We start from the raw sequence: 15,905 nt of genomic DNA, 5'->3' as shown, positions 1-15,905 counted from the left end.
GGGTTAGTCTGCACGCGAAAAGACGTGTGCATACCGCAGAGGAGTGCCAAGGCTAATCCTCCGTCTTCAGCCGGGAGAGATGAGATGTGAAACGGTCCTTCGACATTATGTAGGCTTGAACTGTTGTTATGAGGTTCAGACTCAGTCAGAGTATTTAGAGACTTCGGGGTGTTTAGAGGCTTCGGGGTATTTGTTATGCAAGGGATGCATCCTGTACTTCCATCGGTACTAGCGTGTACGTTTTTACATTATCTTACCGGTCGATTCGGCAACTTTGAACCACAGACATTCTGCTTATTTTTGAATGGTGATCCAAATAAAAATATTTGCCGTTCTACAACTGGCAAATCCACTTTCGTAGATCCTACCATATCTCTGAGCCGCATGCTGACGTTTTGCAAGGGTTCTGCCGTGCTACGTCGAGGCCGGCCAAACTCCTATAGATTCGTCCACAACTTGTATCTTTGCCCTTCCACGTATTCTTGAAAGCCGATCCGGGCTCAATCTATGGCGCTTTGTCCGAATGCGTCTCTCGTCCTATGATGGGTTACTCATCAACGCCGTGCTCTACACCTCCTGTATATTGCTCTCCGACCGTTACTGACCAATTTGCAGGTTCGCCTTGGGGTATAGATGCCTTAAGTCGATTTTTCACTACTCCTCCTTTTCTTATTTTCCCCACTCCACACCCACCATGTCACAGCCGTCGGGGATAAAGCTGATGGATCTTTCCAAATCGCTTTCTGAATCAGATGGAACCGTGTCGGGAATGACAAGCTCTGTGTTCAACGAGGTGCTCAAATCCAACCCGTACTTTGCTGCAGGCGGAGGATTGATGCTTCTAGGAACGGGATTAGCGGTGGCACGCCTGACCGTGATGAAGGGAGCGACCTTTGTGACGCGCCAGATGTTGGTGGACTTGGAAATCCCGTCCAAAGACAAGTCGTACCTCTGGTTTCTCGAGTGGATGGCACAGTACAAGCACCGCACGTCGCGCCACCTTTCGGTCGAGACGAATTACACCCAGCACGACAACGGTGCAGTTTCCACCAAGTTTTCGCTTGTGCCGGGCCCGGGGAAGCACTTGATTCGCTATAAAGGCGCTTATATGTTGGTTACCAGAGAGCGTTCGGGCAAGATGATCGACATGACAAACGGCACGCCTTTTGAGACGGTAAAGTTGACTACGCTCTACCGCGACCGCTTCTTGTTCCCCGACTTGCTCGATGAGGCAAAAAAGTTGGCCTTGAAGGCGCGTGAGGGAAAGACCGTGATCTTCACGTCCTGGGGCCAAGACTGGAGGCCGTTCGGCCAGCCCCGCACCAAGAGATTGCTCGAGTCGGTAGTTTTGGATAGCGGGATTAAAGACGAAATTTTGCTGGACGTGAAGGACTTTTTGAGCAGTGGCGAGTGGTACCACAAGCGCGGGATTCCCTACAGACGTGGCTACCTCTTGTACGGGCCGCCAGGGTCCGGGAAGACCAGTTTTATCCAGGCCTTAGCCGGTGATTTGGACTACAACATTTGCATTTTAAACCTTTCCGAGTCGAATTTGACGGATGATAGACTTAACCACTTGATGAACAACATCCCTGAAAGATCAATTTTGTTGTTGGAGGACATCGATGCCGCGTTCAATAAGCGAGACCAGACAGAGGAAAAGGGCTACACCGCGGGCGTCACGTTTTCCGGCTTGCTCAATGCGTTGGACGGGGTTGCCTCTGCCGAGGAGTGTATCACATTTATGACCACGAACCACCCAGAAAAATTGGACCCAGCGTTGTTAAGACCCGGCCGCATTGACTTTAAGAAACTTATAAACAACGCCTCACAGTTCCAGGTGAAGCAAATGTTTTTGCGGTTTTATGAGAATGAGAACGAATTGTGCGAAGAGTTCATCAACAAGTTTGCACGCTTGGGGTTGAACGCGAGTAATGTGAGCACTGCGCAGTTGCAGGGGTTGTTTGTATACAACAAGAGAGATCCGAAGAGTGCGATTGAAATGGTGGAGACATTAAAGAACCCGAACACGCATCAGTTCTAGCTAAGTTGTGATGGGTTATCAGACTGCTCTTGGGATTGCTAAAAGTCGCCGCGAACAACTGGTAAATAGCTTCAAGTTTGGCCCAACCCGTAACAAGGTGTGAGGTGGCCCTTATATATAGATCTTATCCATGAATGGCCTTTATCAGGCGTGTAGTGGATGACTTGTAGTTGCGGCCGACGGGAATGGTTGACTAGAATGGGTATAAAGGGATTACAGCTGTGACTTAGCTAGGATGAAGTTGAAGCGTATACATGTTAAATTCGAATGGCATTATAATTGTGGTGCGGATTCTTGGCACCTTCTCAGAATAAACCTCTCCGGCGAGCATATTCGAACCTCCCCCCGAAACTATTTCCGAGTAGACTTTTAATTTGAAATCCTACCGGCTCAAACTCGTCCAGTTATGCTCACAGGTATCCCTCTGTCCTCTTGAAAGCTCATTCCTACAGTAATCCGCAAATGCCTACAGATAGATCGACAAACCGACTGCACTCGCAATTGCTAAAGTGTATTAACGTATCTAAGAACGTGCCCATGCTCTAGACAAAGACGTCACGGTTTGTGCGAGAATCAAAAATTGGAACGTTTTTTTTGAATGAACTAACGGCGCTATTTCCCACCATATCAGACCAAGTCGTTGATGGAAATCTCAAGCGGCTTGTCAAGAAGTAACGCGTGTAGAAAGACAGAACTGCCGGCAGTCAACATCAACCACACCAACGTCATGACGGGCGAGCTCCAGAAGAGAATCGGGAAGAAGACTACAGCGACCACTATGTACAACTGGCTGATCGTGAGGCGCACCTGTTTCCCCGCCACGTGGAGCTTGACACTCTTGGAGCGGATCTTTCGGATATAGTGCACTGCAGTGCCGGCAAACGTCAAATCGAGAAGCAACGGAATGTTCGTAAAGAGCTCCATGAACCCAATGAGCGAAAATACAATCACGTAGTTGAACTTAAAGTACTCGAGATTGGTTAGAATCGTTGTTTTTTTGGCTCGGAGCGCCACCGTCAGGAACTGTGGAAAATGTACGCGTCTGTAGTCAAAGAACTCAGACCACGGCTTTAGATTGTCCCACACAGAGGCGTACCATGCGTCGGAAGGAGCAGTCTAGGCGTTAGTAGACACTCAGAAGGTCAAGGTCAAAAAACAACGCTTACTAGTGTCTGATGAATGTTGACATTATCGCTGAATAGCGATACACGGTTGGAACTGAACAGTGACATTGGTGTCTAGGCAGCCCCAGCCATCGGCTTACTCATCTGATCTCAAATATCATCGTTGTACATTGTACACGGTCGTGCGCCACTCGGTAAACACTGGCGCCCGGGTAACTCCCTTTACGGCCTGTACTTACGGCTGCTTCAACCCTTACGCCATGATCTGATACACGCTTCTTTGCTATATATACCGCGAATCCATCTCATTCCATCTCTTGCTCTTGTTACACAAACATACACAAACATGTCTTGGCAAGGTATGTCGGGCCTTTTTGGTGCCATTGTTTGCGTGAAATAGTCTCAATCCCCGAGGCAATTGTGAACATCTCGCGCAGTCGACGTGGCTTTCTCTCGTTCCAGTACTAACCCCTTAGCTTACACTGACAACTTGGTCGCTACCGGCAAGCTCGATAAGGCTGCCATCTATTCCAGAGCTGGTGATTCTGTCTGGGCCCAGTCTCAGGACTTGACCTTGTACGCGCCAGAAATTGCGGCGTTGGCTCTGGCCTTTGATGATCCATCTGGGATCCAGGCCCAGGGCTTGCACATTCAGCAGCAAAAGTTCTTTTTGTTGAGAGCTGATGATAGATCTATCTATGGGAAGCACCAGGAAGAGGGTATCATTGCCGTCAGAACCAAGCAGGCCATCTTGGTTGCCCACTACCCAGCCGGTATCCAGGCCGGTGAAGCGACCAAGATTGTCGAACAATTGGCTGATTATCTCATCTCTGTTGGCTACTAATTCTTTTATTTCGTTACACATTTTTACGTTTATACCCATTGCTGATCCGGCTATGCTTGCATATGTCTTTAATATATAAGAGCTTTGATTTTCCGTAGGAAGGCAAAGGTTTCCGTGTAGAGATCGCATACGATAGGAAGTAACCAGACTCTTACTAAGAGCCTTTGGCAAAAGCTGGTTGTAATGACTGGAAAGCAGTCCGGCCTGAAGATATCACTCTCTGAAGGTGTCATTCTCTAAGGATATCATTCTCTGAAGATACCATTCTCTGGAGATATCGTTCTCTGGATAGTGGCCAAGAAGGGGAGCGAAGGACGCCCCTAAAGCTATTTGCCTCAGTTTATTTAATCACATATTCCGAATTTATTTGATACGATAGGATGATACATACCCACCATAGTGTTACGGTCCGTAGACAAGAAATACCCTGGAACACATAGGCGCCGTCTAGTCGATTCTTAGCCATAGCCCAGCTGTTAATCTGTCAGTGAGGCAGCATATAGTGAAACAAGGTGATTAGCACGCCATACGTTATCTCTTTTGCAAATTTTAAAAACATAAACTGGTAGCGTACAAGTAACTTTTTTTTTGCATACCATATGGTTCACCAATTATGTGCTTTTTGGAAAGTATAACCCGAGGTTAGACATCTATCTCAGTATTGTTTACGTTCCAAGACACCATTACAACGGGAGACCTGCAGGAACAATATGTGCTACCTTCTGTTTAATCACGTGACATTCACTGTACATTGACTTCGAAGCGGTGATAATCTACAATCGACTGCACATGCAAAGCTCAGAAGTTCCGTCTGTCGGTTAACCTGAACTCAACACCATCGTTGGTGGAAAATAAGTTGAGATAGCGAAATTTGACGTCAAATCAGATGCTTGCTGTTCTCTATCTTCGCCTTATTGCTCCTTCCCTCGTTTCGTGTCCCCACCAGCGTGCCTCACATTACGCATGTTGCGTACTTCTCAGGACACGTCCTGCTTACAATTCAGGCAGACACTCATTGGCTGAACGGTGAAAATCCCACGCATGTAACCTGAACTATCCACAATTGCAGGCATCAACTAAAAAGACACGCTTTGCCCAGAGTTTTACACCGGGAGTATACTCGCACGTCAGCAACAACTGCACATACAATGTTCCGCTCCACTTCCAGAACTGCTGCCCAGTCTGTCAGAACCTTTTCCAGTTCCGCCAAGGCCATGGGCGGTCACGGCCACGGTCCAGCGTTGACCGAAGCGGTCTCCTTCTTCACCAGAAGAAACATAACCTCGTGGGCCTTGTTTTTTGGTTTCTCCGGCCTCATCTATTCCGAATCCATCTACAAGCAAAAACATGACCAATCCTTCATCATGCAGTACATCCCAAGACTCCATCCAGGCGCTTTCTTGTCCACTAGAACCAGAGAAGAGAAGATTGCCCAGTGGGACAACACCTTGACCGAATTGCAAGAAAACCACACCAGAAAGCAAGTTATCTTCGAGAGCTCCCAGGTTAACAACACCAAGGGTGGCTTCCACGGCAGCCACAACGCCGGTGTATCCTTCTCCATCCCAGCCCACCCAATGGGCAGAGGCTCCATCAGTGGTGGCCTCGATGTCGAGGAGGTTGTCAGCAGAAAGCCACAGCCGAGATCTATGCCAGACAAGTGCTATGCCGAACCAGAGGTGGTCAAGAGAGACTCCAGATTCGGCGAAGGCTACAACGAACAGGCCCACAAGAAGGTCGACCATCAAGCTTTCCCTAAGGAACAGTTCCCAGATACCTACTAAGTATCCTAACTCCATATAAATCCCATCCGCAGCCGTCTTACGGCCATTCCAGTGAGGGGGGTGCGTCCCTGCAGGTGTGCCACAATATTCTCATCATTACAGTGCGCGAACGCCCCTCCGCGGCCTCGATTAATTGCATTTACCTTCCTTGAAGAGTCACTGCTCTTCAGTTCTTTCTTCTCTATATTTATTTATTTACGCTTTAACTTATGTGTTTTGCCCTCAGCTATTTGCCAAGCTTCAGGTGGCGCACCTAACATGGACCTTGCGATCAATTGGGAAGCATGTGGTTCTAGCTTAAACCGATATGGTAACCAATATTCCTATACGAGGCTACTAGGAGTGTAGGAAAGAGGAGAATATGGGAGCACTTAGCGTTCTCTTGGGGTTATCCTCCGCAAAGGTGACCCACAGCGATCCTGGGCCAATTGCAAGTATGGGAATATCGAGAACCGAGCGATTCAGTAAATTAAATCACACATGTTAGCTGCGGTGCAGATCGACTAAGGCAATTTCTAGTTTAGCTGAAGCCCCTGATAGAGCTCCACAAAAACCTGCTTTAATATAAAGGAAAATCAGTCCGGATGCTGGCCTGGGTCCGATCCAAGTGCGGGGAACACCTTGAGCCGCGTATATAAGGTAGTGCATAGCTCCCCTCTCGAGTTACCCGCGACCAAAGAGAAAATAACGCGGTGCGATGAGATTGACCCTTCCTTTACGCCAATTATCCAAGAAAATGACTGAGTGGGTAGTGATTGTTTACGATAAGCCAAACACCGACAGATCCAAGGTCCGTCCACAACACGTGGCCGCAATTCCAGCCGCCGTTACCGCCGGTATTGTCACCAACGTTGGTGCCATCTTCCACACCGTGCCAAACCCAGCCACCGATGAGAAGCCACCGTTTGCTGGTTCCGCTTTCAACTTGATCGCAGAGTCCAGAGAAGAGATCTTGGAGTTCTTGAAGAAGGACATCTACGCCAAGGAGGGTATCTGGGACTTGGACAGTTTTATCGCCTATCCGTACAGCTGCGCCGCCAGAGTCGAGAAGAAGCTTCCATAGAGCCTGGAAATAAATGTATGCTATGATATAAAGCATAGAGAGGGGTATCAATACAGTCTAGAGAGGTAGAACTCGATATTGCGTCTAAGGGGTACACTCAATGGTAGAGCCTAGTGTCTGCCAAAGCGAATAGTTTTTGGGACCTTTTTTTTACAGACAACATATTGGTAGCAATCCACACAAACCGTTAGGGTTTGACATAAATCATTGATTTTTAACGCAAAACAGTGAGGGTGAGATCTGAATGTTCAATTCCATCGAAAATTTGTGAGCCCCTCTATGCGTCAAGCCACTATATGGCAATAGTAGTGCTCTGCACAGACCTAAAAATATTCCTGCAAGCCTCAGCATGTCTACAACATGTACATAAAACGCCACCTCCAGTGTCTCTCCATTTCACCCCAACAATGTCCTCTACTATTTTCTACCGCTTTAAATCACAAAAGGACACCCTGCGGCTTTTCTTTGACGGTACGGGTATCACAGTCTTTGACTTGAAGAAAGAGATCATCTTCCTCAACAAGCTCGGCACAGGCGCCGACTTTGACTTGCGGCTCTACAACGCCGACACCGAGGAAGAATACAGCGATGACACGCAGGTCATACCACGTTCCACATCTGTGGTTGCCAGACGGTCACCCGCTATCCGCAACGGGAAGGGCTCCGCGCTGAGATATGTTACGGGGAAACCCCGCATTGTGCGAAATGCCAACGTCAAAACTGCGGTCACCACGGCCGCGATCACAAACTCCGCGAGCGCCTCTGCGATGGCGGCGGCTGCCTCCAATGGTGATATCTCTGAGGAAGACAAGGTGAAATTGATGTTCCAAACCCAGGCGGATGTCTGGAAGACCACCCAGGACGACATGTCCACCAAGACCGCAGTGTACTTCAAAACCGTCCCCGGGGCAGTCCAGGCAGCCGAAGATGCTCCTCCTCCGGGCTACATGTGCTACAGATGTGGCTCCAAGGAGCATTGGATCAAGAATTGTCCTACCAACGACGATCCCAATTGGGAGGGCAAGCGTATCAAGCGCACCACTGGTATTCCAAAGTCCTACTTAAAGACGATTGAAAAGCCCGCCAGTGCCGATAACCCAAACCCAGGTGACGATGACGCCAACAACTATATGATCACCGAGGACGGGAAGTACGTCGTGGCTATGGCCGATAAGAGCACCTGGGAGGCGTACCAGAAGAAGTCGCAGCAGACAAAGGTCCAGCACTACGAGAACTTGCCCCTGGAATTGAAGGACCCGCTTACGGGAAACATCTTCAACAAACCTGTCAAGACGCCGTGTTGCGGGGAGGTCTACTCACTTGAGTCCGTGGAGAATGCGCTCTTGGACTCTGACTTTGTTTGTCCTAACTGCTCACAAACCGAGGTGTATTTAGATAGTCTAGAACCAGCGGAAGATATACAGGCAAAGCTTGATGAGTTTATCAAGGCGAATGAACTGTCTGGGAAGAGACTGCACGATGAAGAAGGGGAAACTGCCGACCAGAAGCGAGCCAAGGTGGGAGTGCCAGCACTCCCAAAGATGCCCGTGATGCCAAACGGAGCTCAGTTTTTTGTACCACCACCGTTCATGTTCCAATCGCCAACCGGGGGTAAGTAGAAGCATTATATATCGGAGAAGTGGCACCAGGTAAGACTGTCAGTATAGAACCAATATGATTACAATGTAAGATGTGAATACAGAGCTGTAGAACAATGAATTTAACCTAGTGTGTAAGGGTTCCCGTCCGAACAAGCCGGTACCTCCTCGTAAAACATTGGCATCTAGTATAGCCCTCCAGTATATGTATTGGGCTTACAGTATAACATCTTTAGTCGAATATAACCCTACTCGCCATTCCAGAACTCTGGATAGAATTCTCTGGTCGTGCGCTACACACACTCGCCTCCCATCCGCCACACCCATCCACAATGTTTTATTCAAATTTGGGGATCAAAGTTCACTCCAACCCTTCCACGCCTATTACATCCAACCAAAGCAACTACAATATGGCATCCAAGAACATCCCGTTATCCACTGATGAACACGTGGACATGTCCCAGATGACTTTTTTCGAAAAGGCAAAGTTCCAGTGCATGCAGCAGCCGTTGGTTCCGATTGGAACGTTGGCCACCTTCGCCGCCGTTTTCCTTGCCGCCGGTAATGTCAGAACCGGTAACCGTGCGGGGGCACAGAAGTGGTTCCGCTACAGGGTCATTGCTCAGGCTTTCACATTGGTGGCCTTGGTTGGTGGTGGATTGTACTACCGTCCGTTGACGGGTGATAAGAAAGAGATCCACGACAACGCGATCAAGGAGAAAGCCAGAAGCAGAGAGCGTTTGTGGATCGAAGAATTAGAGAGACGTGACCAGGAGGAGCAGCAGAGAAAATGGAGGGCCGAGAGGGTTAGAGCGATCAAGGAAAAGGGCGCATTGAAGGAGTTGGAACTCATGGAGGAGGCTAAGGCTGGGAAGATTGAGTTAGCCCCTAGGGTCGAAGTCTCAAAGGCTGAAGCCTTAATGACTGACGATAATGAGTAGAAGTCTAGGGAAAGACCTTGAGTGACATCGCTCAGCCTGTAAATATATCAATATCATGAATCATGTCTGGTTTGTGTCGTGAGACATGGCGTATTTCCATACTGTATAAATTTATCTGGCAATACCAAAAAGGTGTCTAATACAACACTTGATTGTCAGAGTATAAAGTATCGATCAAACTGAAGTGGTTTCCAGTAACGGTGAAAATATGTAAGAGTTGAAGCTACGTCTAACGCAAGACAAACCGAAAATCGGTAACTTGAGCATCCTACCATTATGATCATCGTCAAACCTGGGATGATAGTCTAACTTGAGATGCAAATCATTCCCAAAAAAAAACCATGGCCAACATCCCAGTCTCGCCTATCACATACCTGTTTTTATCTTACATTCCCCTACGCTGCCTTACTGATCAATGTCTATTTCTAGTTCTCGGTCAAGACAAACTCTCTCAACTCCTCGTAAGCCTTTTCCAAGTCGTCGTTGACGACGGTCTTGTCGTGAGCACCGGTCTTGGCGTACTCCAACTCGGCGGTAGCGGCGTCCAATCTCTTGTTCAAAGATTCTTCGGTCTCGGTACCTCTGCCGGACAATCTGGCTCTCAACTCTTCAACGGATGGAGGCGCTAAGAACAAGAATCTGGCATTCAAGTCTGTCTTCTTCACAGACTTGACCCCCTGCATATCAATGTCCAAGATACAGGTACGCTTCTGCTTCTCAGCAACATCCTGGACAGCCTTGATGGTGGTACCGTAGTAGTTACCGGAAAACTGGGCCCACTCAATGAAGGCAGATTCATCAATCAACTTCTTAAAGGCGTCTACAGACACAAAGTTGTAGTCTTTACCATCAACCTCGCCGGCTCTTGGGGCTCTGGTGGTGTTCGAGACGGAGAACCCAAACTTGTCTGGATAGTCGGCAAACAACTTCTTTAACAAGGTAGACTTACCGGTACCAGATGGACCGGAAATGACAATAGGACGGGATGGCATGGCGGAGGCAGAGAGTCTTCTGATAAGGGACATACGGCTAAAAAATTACAACCAGGTGTTTTTTAAACGTGTCTGAAAAATATAAACGTACTAGTGTGTGGTAACCAGGTTAGTGGTAATGGAACGACCATAATAAGCTCCCAAGGTTGAGATTCATAAAAGTATTGAGCATAAAAAGACTTGACACCTTTCATGCTAGTTGTTGCTATAGGTTCAATGTGTTGGACCACCTCAGCTCCAAAGAAAATACCCAGTTCAAGTAACCAAGCAAGATGGGAGATTATCCAAAATCCTGTAGATATCCGTTGACTAGACTAGCCTCTTAGCATTCATCACGTGCGGTTAGCTCAGCCTGTTAACATTGGAATGTGATGGATGCGCATGCATGATTTCCTGCCAGGGATTTTTCACCCAACCTCAAGCCCTAAACCTCACCACAAGCGTTCACAAATGGGGATTTATCTTTCCAGACTCAAGCTTTAGTCAAGTTTAGTCAAGTTTCAGACTCTTTCGGCGGTTTTTTTTTGTCTAACCAATTCCTAGTTTCACCTACCCTACTTCTCCCACAGTTCCAGCCTTCACAGCGGTTGCTTTTTTACGCTAACGCTTTTTTCCCCCTCAACTGACCCTTTGTCTGTTTAGACCTCAATATGGCACCAAGTTCCAGAAACCGCCTTGCAATGTTTGGGGCGCACCTCAACGCACAGGACCCAACCAAGATGGTTCCCCAGTTTCCACAAATGTACGATCACCAGAGGGAAGACTACTTTATTAACCAGGCCAGGTCTAGTCAGCTCCCAAGAATATGCGACACCCCGAGCGATCGCATCTTACCTGAAATTTCGCCTACTACCGTATCATGCGCTCCCTGCTTCAACGGGATTGCCATCCAAAACCTGTTTGCCACCAAGACTAACCCGACTACAGAACTAGCTGGCGATTTCCAAAAAGTATTGCAGAACGCAAGGGTATTGTTCGGGTCTACCGATCCAAAATCTCAGCCTATCGTCATACCGGGCTCGGAAACGCTAGGTTGGGACATTGTTGCCGGAAACTTGGCCAACCCCAGCGATAAAATTCTCACAGTAGCGAGTCCTCAGGCATCGGAAATGGTTTCTGACTCTTTAGAAATGCATAGAATTACTGTGGTTCCTGTCGAGGGAAGATTTGGGTCGTCAGGGATACTTGGTGAGGTTGCTGAGAAGTTACGAGAAAGCAAATACGATGCCATCATCATAACTCATGTTGAAGAGTCAACCGGGTTGCGTTCAGACATTCAAGAGATAGCAACCACAGTGAGAGACGTTTCGCCCAACACGTTGGTAATCGTAGACGCTACGTGGTCACTCGGCGTTGAGGAGATCCAATTCGATAAATGGGGTATTGATTTCGTGGTGTCCGCATCACACACAAAAATTGGGCTTCCAGTTGGTTTAAACATATGCTTTGCTTCTGAGAGGTCTGTCATAAAAATGACGAAAGAAGAGAAACGGGTGATCCATAGTGCCAGTATGAGCAAATGGATCCCACGAATGAAGGCGTTTGAGGCAGGGGAACATGCTACTTTTCCAAAGTCTTCTGTGGAATTGGTCCATTCGTTGAAAGCCGCCCTAGGGGAAATAGTGGGTGAAGGTTTGGACGAAAAAACTCAAAGCACAACTCTTTCTCAGAGGGTTGAGAAGTATAGAACAACGAGGGATTTTCTCCAGGATGAGCTCTCTGGTTTGGGATTCAAGGCTGTTTTGGGCCCATTGTGTGCCGCACACGTTGTCTCTTATTTCATGGTGCCAAATGGGTGTGACATAGACCATTTCATTGCGTTGATGGAAACATCCGGAGTTCATATCGAATCCAGCGCAAGCGGTACTTCAGCCATCAAATTTGAACACTCGTGGAACGATATAAAGGAAACTGCCTATGCCCAAGAAGTTGTTGATGCCGTGCGAGAGGCTTTACTTATAATCGATACAGGTAAGTTATAAGATCTGTCTGTGCTTGTTGGCAATCTCAAGGGCGTCGGTTTGTAAGTCGTCTGGAGTTTTGCAGTTTATCTAATCTACCTACGCTTAAGCGTGATTGAATTTTCGAGTTTGATTACAGAGATACCTCCAAAAGGCAAATTAGAAAGCACTTACGTGAAGGTGTAGATCGGTGGCAGCTAGGGCCGTTTTGAGTGTTATAAATAAACGAAAGCTGGGGCAGACTTGTTACTATTCCCCGTAATAGCTATTTCTCTAAAATAGTCTCCAAGTATACCAATCCCTTGGTGCCATATCCGGTACCGCAGCTCACTATCTGCGTCACGTGACTCTTCCGACTGCAATCCGTGTTGTATCATCAGTGTAACAGATTGCAACGCTCGCAAAAGTAGTGCATGGCTATTCTTTATCGCAACGACCACCTGTCAAAACGCACCGCAAGATACACCCTGATAACCATCACAATTGCTCGATAAACACTCATGGTCAGCTTAACATACTCGCTAGCCAGTTTCTTATTGAAGCGAGCGTTGCCGGGGGGCGACCTCTACGACGATGTTCCCGATGTCTCCATGCCGGTGGACGACAGCTTGGAGGAGACGGATCCCGTGACGGAAGAGATCTTCTCCAGCTGGGCGTTATTCATTTTGCTCTTCTTGCTCGGTGCGGCGCTCTGGTCCTCCTATTTCTTGCAGCAGAGACGGATCAAGGCTATTCACGAAACCGTGTTGTCCATCTTCTACGGGATGGTTATCGGGTTGATCATCCGGATTTCCCCGGGGCACTACATTCAGGATGCAGTCAAGTTCAAGTCGTCTTACTTCTTCAACATCCTCTTGCCGCCAATCATTTTGAACTCCGGGTATGAGCTACACCAAGCAAACTTTTTCCGCAATATCGGCGCCATCTTGACGTTTGCCATTCCCGGGACGTTCATCTCCGCGCTGGTATTGGGAATCATTCTCTACATTTGGACGTGGTTGGGCTTGGAAAAGATTAGCTTGACCTTTTTGGACGCCTTGGCCGTGGGTGCGACGTTGTCCGCGACCGACCCTGTCACCATCTTGTCCATCTTCAACGCGTACAAGGTCGACCCCAAGTTGTACACCATCATCTTTGGCGAGTCGTTGCTCAACGACGCCATCTCCATCGTCATGTTCGAGACGTGCCAGCAGTTCCACGGCAAGGCTAACGCCGGTGTAGGATCCTTCTTCGAAGGTATCGGATTGTTTTTGATGACCTTCACGATCTCTTTGTTGATCGGGGTGATCGTCGGGGTGATCGTGGCGCTTATTCTCAAGCACTCGCACGTCCGCCGCTATCCTCAGATTGAAACCTGCTTGGTGTTGCTCTTTGCGTACGAGTCCTACTTCTTCTCCAATGGCTGCCACATGTCCGGGATCGTCTCCTTGTTGTTTTGTGGCATTACGTTGAAGCACTACGCGTACTATAACATGTCCAGACGCACGCAGATTGCCACCAAGTACATCTTCCAGTTACTCGCGCAGTTGTCTGAAAACTTCATCTTCATCTATTTGGGCTTGTCGTTGTTCACGGAGGTGGAGTTAGTCTTCAAGCCAATGTTGATCATTGTGACGTTCATCTCGATCTGTGTGGCTCGTTGGTGCGCCGTCTTCCCGTTGTCGCGGTTGATGAACTGGGTGATCAAGAAGAAGGCGGCTAGAAGAGGCATCGTGTCGGTACCGGACGAGATTCCGTACTCGTACCAGATGATGACTTTCTGGGCCGGCTTGAGAGGGGCCGTTGGGGTTGCGTTAGCAATGGGGATTCAAGGTGAGTTCAAATCCACCTTGCTAGCCACTGTGTTGGTGGTGGTGGTTTTGACCGTCATTCTCTTTGGGGGAACCACCGCAGGGATGTTGGAGATCTGCGGGATCAAGACCGGCTGTGTCGATGAATCGGGCAATAACTCCGACGATGAGTTTGATATCGAGACGCCAAGGGTGTCTGTGCCACACAAGCGGAACGACGGTCCGCCATCTCAACTTTACCGTGATGGGTTCAGATCCGGAAATGCTTCCCAGACGTCCTTAGGCAACAGCGACATCATGTTGGACGACGAGATTGCCAGTGACGACCTAACAGGGACGTCATCCCGTGTCTCTGACGCGGCTGCCAACCTCACTTTCTCTGACTTGTTGACGTCCGAGGACCACGGGAAGTGGTTTACCCAGTTTGATGAGCAGGTTTTGAAGCCTGTTTTGTTAGATAGTCCCGCAAACCAAAACTAGACTCCCACCCCCTTCATTTCACTTTATATCTATCACCAATTAGTCATATTCGGTACATCATAGACCAGAATCTTCCATAAAATAAAACTGTAAGTCATGGAACACTTTTAGCACTCGAGCCCCAAATGCCCCAAACTTGAAAGACGCTGCCTGCGACACAAAATCAAAACGGTAACTGAAATTATTGCGACAACGTTCTTCACATAATTCCATAGTCTATATTACTCTACATCCGAAATTCCTATTCGCTGAAATAAGCGTTGAGATATGAACACAGAGGACCCCACTATGGCATCTCTCAATAACCCCAGTACGGTAATTCCAGATAACGTAACATACCAGCGACCGTATGGGGCAATAATTATCCAAAGAACACCCGGAAACCCGCCCTCAGTTATCCCTCTACCCTCAACCATCTTTTCCATGAGGAAATCACACATCCGAGAAAACATCAGATTACAGAACGGAGAGAGCATTGAAACCATCAACAGCATCTATTCCTGTTATAAGGTGCGGGTATTGATGTTTTGCTCGGCGGCAATCTTGATTTTGGAGTATTTTGTCAACTTTATGTCCCTTCCGTTCGATGATATCCAGAATCGACCGGTGATAAACGTAATAGCCGGGTGCTACGGGATCTTTATGGTATGGTAAACCTACTGAAAATCTCTGTTTATTTATTGACCAACCTCCTAGTTTGCAATTAGTGCATGTTTGTTACCCGTCGCCGCCTCCACCATCCCCACGAGAGAGTCCTTCAGTGCGATCAAAATCTCCGCGGCTGTGCAGTTTTTAGGAACGGTATTGTGGTTCGTGAGCTTCATCGTCACCCTCCGGGTGGAGCATATGTTTTCGTATGATGTTTTTGAGAACTTTGAGTCATCCCGGTCCGGAAACCGCACTGATGTCACGGTTTACACCAAGGTGCTTTGCGGCTTGGCCTTTGGGTCCAATTTCCTCGCCTTTGCACTATTCTTTGCCAACATGGTTGTTATATGGTGTGGGTTGATGAACCTCTTCAACAAAGTGGATAGGAGGAAACGTAGTGACGCGGTGGGGGAGCCCGACACAGAGGCAATGGCAAAACTCCGAAGCACAATGTATCGCACTTAATGCTCTTTAGCACTGATGTGGAAACGTTTGCCATTCATTATCCTCTGATATACATGTATCTAGGATATTACTGATTAAGGATTACCAATATTACGTCGTATTAATAATTGCTACGGTTCATTCCCACTAGCTATATTAACTACATCACCTTTCCCTACTTTTCATCTTCTA

The 15,905-nt window shown here is 47.9% G+C and overlaps 11 protein-coding genes across 11 annotated transcripts; 8 read left to right on the top strand and 3 right to left on the bottom strand.

The window, feature by feature from the left end:
* The first annotated feature begins 173 nt into the window (after positions 1-173).
* BABINDRAFT_160160 (uncharacterized protein) lies at positions 174-600 on the top strand. Its single transcript, XM_019128092.1, has one exon. It carries the CDS (start codon positions 196-198, stop codon positions 484-486), a length of 291 nt encoding a protein of 96 aa, XP_018987266.1. The 5' UTR covers positions 174-195; the 3' UTR covers positions 487-600.
* Positions 601-721: 121 nt separating this feature from the next.
* Positions 722-2,044, top strand: BABINDRAFT_33044 (bifunctional AAA family ATPase chaperone/translocase; the record flags this gene model as incomplete). The annotated part of the gene is made up of 1 exon (XM_019131615.1): positions 722-2,044. The coding sequence occupies one exon, from the start codon at positions 722-724 to the stop codon at positions 2,042-2,044; it is 1,323 nt and encodes a 440-aa protein (XP_018987265.1).
* Positions 2,045-2,321: 277 nt separating this feature from the next.
* On the bottom strand, positions 2,322-3,281 carry BABINDRAFT_160158 (uncharacterized protein). Its single transcript, XM_019128091.1, has one exon. The coding sequence runs from the start codon at positions 2,966-2,968 to the stop codon at positions 2,672-2,674; it is 297 nt and encodes a 98-aa protein (XP_018987264.1). The 5' UTR covers positions 2,969-3,281; the 3' UTR covers positions 2,322-2,671.
* Positions 3,282-3,497: 216 nt separating this feature from the next.
* PFY1 (profilin) lies at positions 3,498-4,012 on the top strand (the record flags this gene model as incomplete). The annotated part of the gene is made up of 2 exons (XM_019131089.1): positions 3,498-3,527; positions 3,645-4,012. The coding sequence occupies exons 1-2, from the start codon at positions 3,515-3,517 to the stop codon at positions 4,010-4,012; spliced, it is 381 nt and encodes a 126-aa protein (XP_018987263.1). The 5' UTR covers positions 3,498-3,514.
* A 689-nt stretch (positions 4,013-4,701) lies between these two features.
* Positions 4,702-6,166, bottom strand: BABINDRAFT_113384 (uncharacterized protein). Its single transcript, XM_019126858.1, has one exon. The coding sequence runs from the start codon at positions 5,809-5,811 to the stop codon at positions 5,140-5,142; it is 672 nt and encodes a 223-aa protein (XP_018987262.1). The 5' UTR covers positions 5,812-6,166; the 3' UTR covers positions 4,702-5,139.
* Positions 6,167-6,532: 366 nt separating this feature from the next.
* Positions 6,533-6,859, top strand: OFR1 (Ofr1p; the record flags this gene model as incomplete). The annotated part of the gene is made up of 1 exon (XM_019131581.1): positions 6,533-6,859. One exon carries the CDS (start codon positions 6,533-6,535, stop codon positions 6,857-6,859), a length of 327 nt encoding a protein of 108 aa, XP_018987261.1.
* Positions 6,860-7,266: 407 nt separating this feature from the next.
* BABINDRAFT_165444 (cleavage polyadenylation factor subunit) lies at positions 7,267-9,398 on the top strand (the record flags this gene model as incomplete). Its single annotated transcript, XM_019130333.1, has 2 exons — positions 7,267-8,470; positions 8,722-9,398. 2 exons carry the CDS (start codon positions 7,267-7,269, stop codon positions 9,396-9,398), a joined length of 1,881 nt encoding a protein of 626 aa, XP_018987260.1.
* A 332-nt stretch (positions 9,399-9,730) lies between these two features.
* On the bottom strand, positions 9,731-10,615 carry GUK1 (guanylate kinase). The gene has a single exon (XM_019128090.1). It carries the CDS (start codon positions 10,388-10,390, stop codon positions 9,824-9,826), a length of 567 nt encoding a protein of 188 aa, XP_018987259.1. The 5' UTR covers positions 10,391-10,615; the 3' UTR covers positions 9,731-9,823.
* A 220-nt stretch (positions 10,616-10,835) lies between these two features.
* Positions 10,836-12,608, top strand: BABINDRAFT_160155 (uncharacterized protein). Its single transcript, XM_019128089.1, has one exon. The coding sequence runs from the start codon at positions 11,041-11,043 to the stop codon at positions 12,370-12,372; it is 1,332 nt and encodes a 443-aa protein (XP_018987258.1). The 5' UTR covers positions 10,836-11,040; the 3' UTR covers positions 12,373-12,608.
* A 169-nt stretch (positions 12,609-12,777) lies between these two features.
* On the top strand, positions 12,778-14,813 carry NHX1 (bifunctional K:H/Na:H antiporter). The gene has a single exon (XM_019128088.1). The coding sequence runs from the start codon at positions 12,852-12,854 to the stop codon at positions 14,619-14,621; it is 1,770 nt and encodes a 589-aa protein (XP_018987257.1). The 5' UTR covers positions 12,778-12,851; the 3' UTR covers positions 14,622-14,813.
* Positions 14,756-15,905, top strand: BABINDRAFT_113357 (uncharacterized protein). Its single transcript, XM_019126857.1, has 2 exons — positions 14,756-15,266; positions 15,318-15,905. The coding sequence occupies exons 1-2, from the start codon at positions 14,889-14,891 to the stop codon at positions 15,732-15,734; spliced, it is 795 nt and encodes a 264-aa protein (XP_018987256.1). The 5' UTR covers positions 14,756-14,888; the 3' UTR covers positions 15,735-15,905.

This window comes from Babjeviella inositovora (assembly GCF_001661335.1).
Source record: "Babjeviella inositovora NRRL Y-12698 unplaced genomic scaffold BABINscaffold_2, whole genome shotgun sequence".
NCBI classification, from domain to species: Eukaryota; Fungi; Ascomycota; class Pichiomycetes; order Serinales; genus Babjeviella; species Babjeviella inositovora.
The sequence above is the reverse complement of the archived record's forward strand: the minus strand, read 5'-3'. Positions and strand labels throughout refer to the sequence as shown.

Bases quoted from the DNA above. Each gene is read 5' to 3' on its own strand.
- BABINDRAFT_160160 (XM_019128092.1), top strand. From the start codon at position 196: ATGCAAGGGATGCATCCTGTACTTCCATCGGTACTAGCGTGTACGTTT.
- BABINDRAFT_160158 (XM_019128091.1), bottom strand. From the start codon at position 2,968: ATGGAGCTCTTTACGAACATTCCGTTGCTTCTCGATTTGACGTTTGCC.
- BABINDRAFT_113384 (XM_019126858.1), bottom strand. From the start codon at position 5,811: ATGGAGTTAGGATACTTAGTAGGTATCTGGGAACTGTTCCTTAGGGAA.
- GUK1 (XM_019128090.1), bottom strand. From the start codon at position 10,390: ATGCCATCCCGTCCTATTGTCATTTCCGGTCCATCTGGTACCGGTAAG.
- BABINDRAFT_160155 (XM_019128089.1), top strand. From the start codon at position 11,041: ATGGCACCAAGTTCCAGAAACCGCCTTGCAATGTTTGGGGCGCACCTC.
- NHX1 (XM_019128088.1), top strand. From the start codon at position 12,852: ATGGTCAGCTTAACATACTCGCTAGCCAGTTTCTTATTGAAGCGAGCG.
- BABINDRAFT_113357 (XM_019126857.1), top strand. From the start codon at position 14,889: ATGAACACAGAGGACCCCACTATGGCATCTCTCAATAACCCCAGTACG. The intron at 15,267-15,317 runs GTATGGTAAACC...CCAACCTCCTAG, and splicing joins GGTGCTACGGGATCTTTATG to TTTGCAATTAGTGCATGTTT.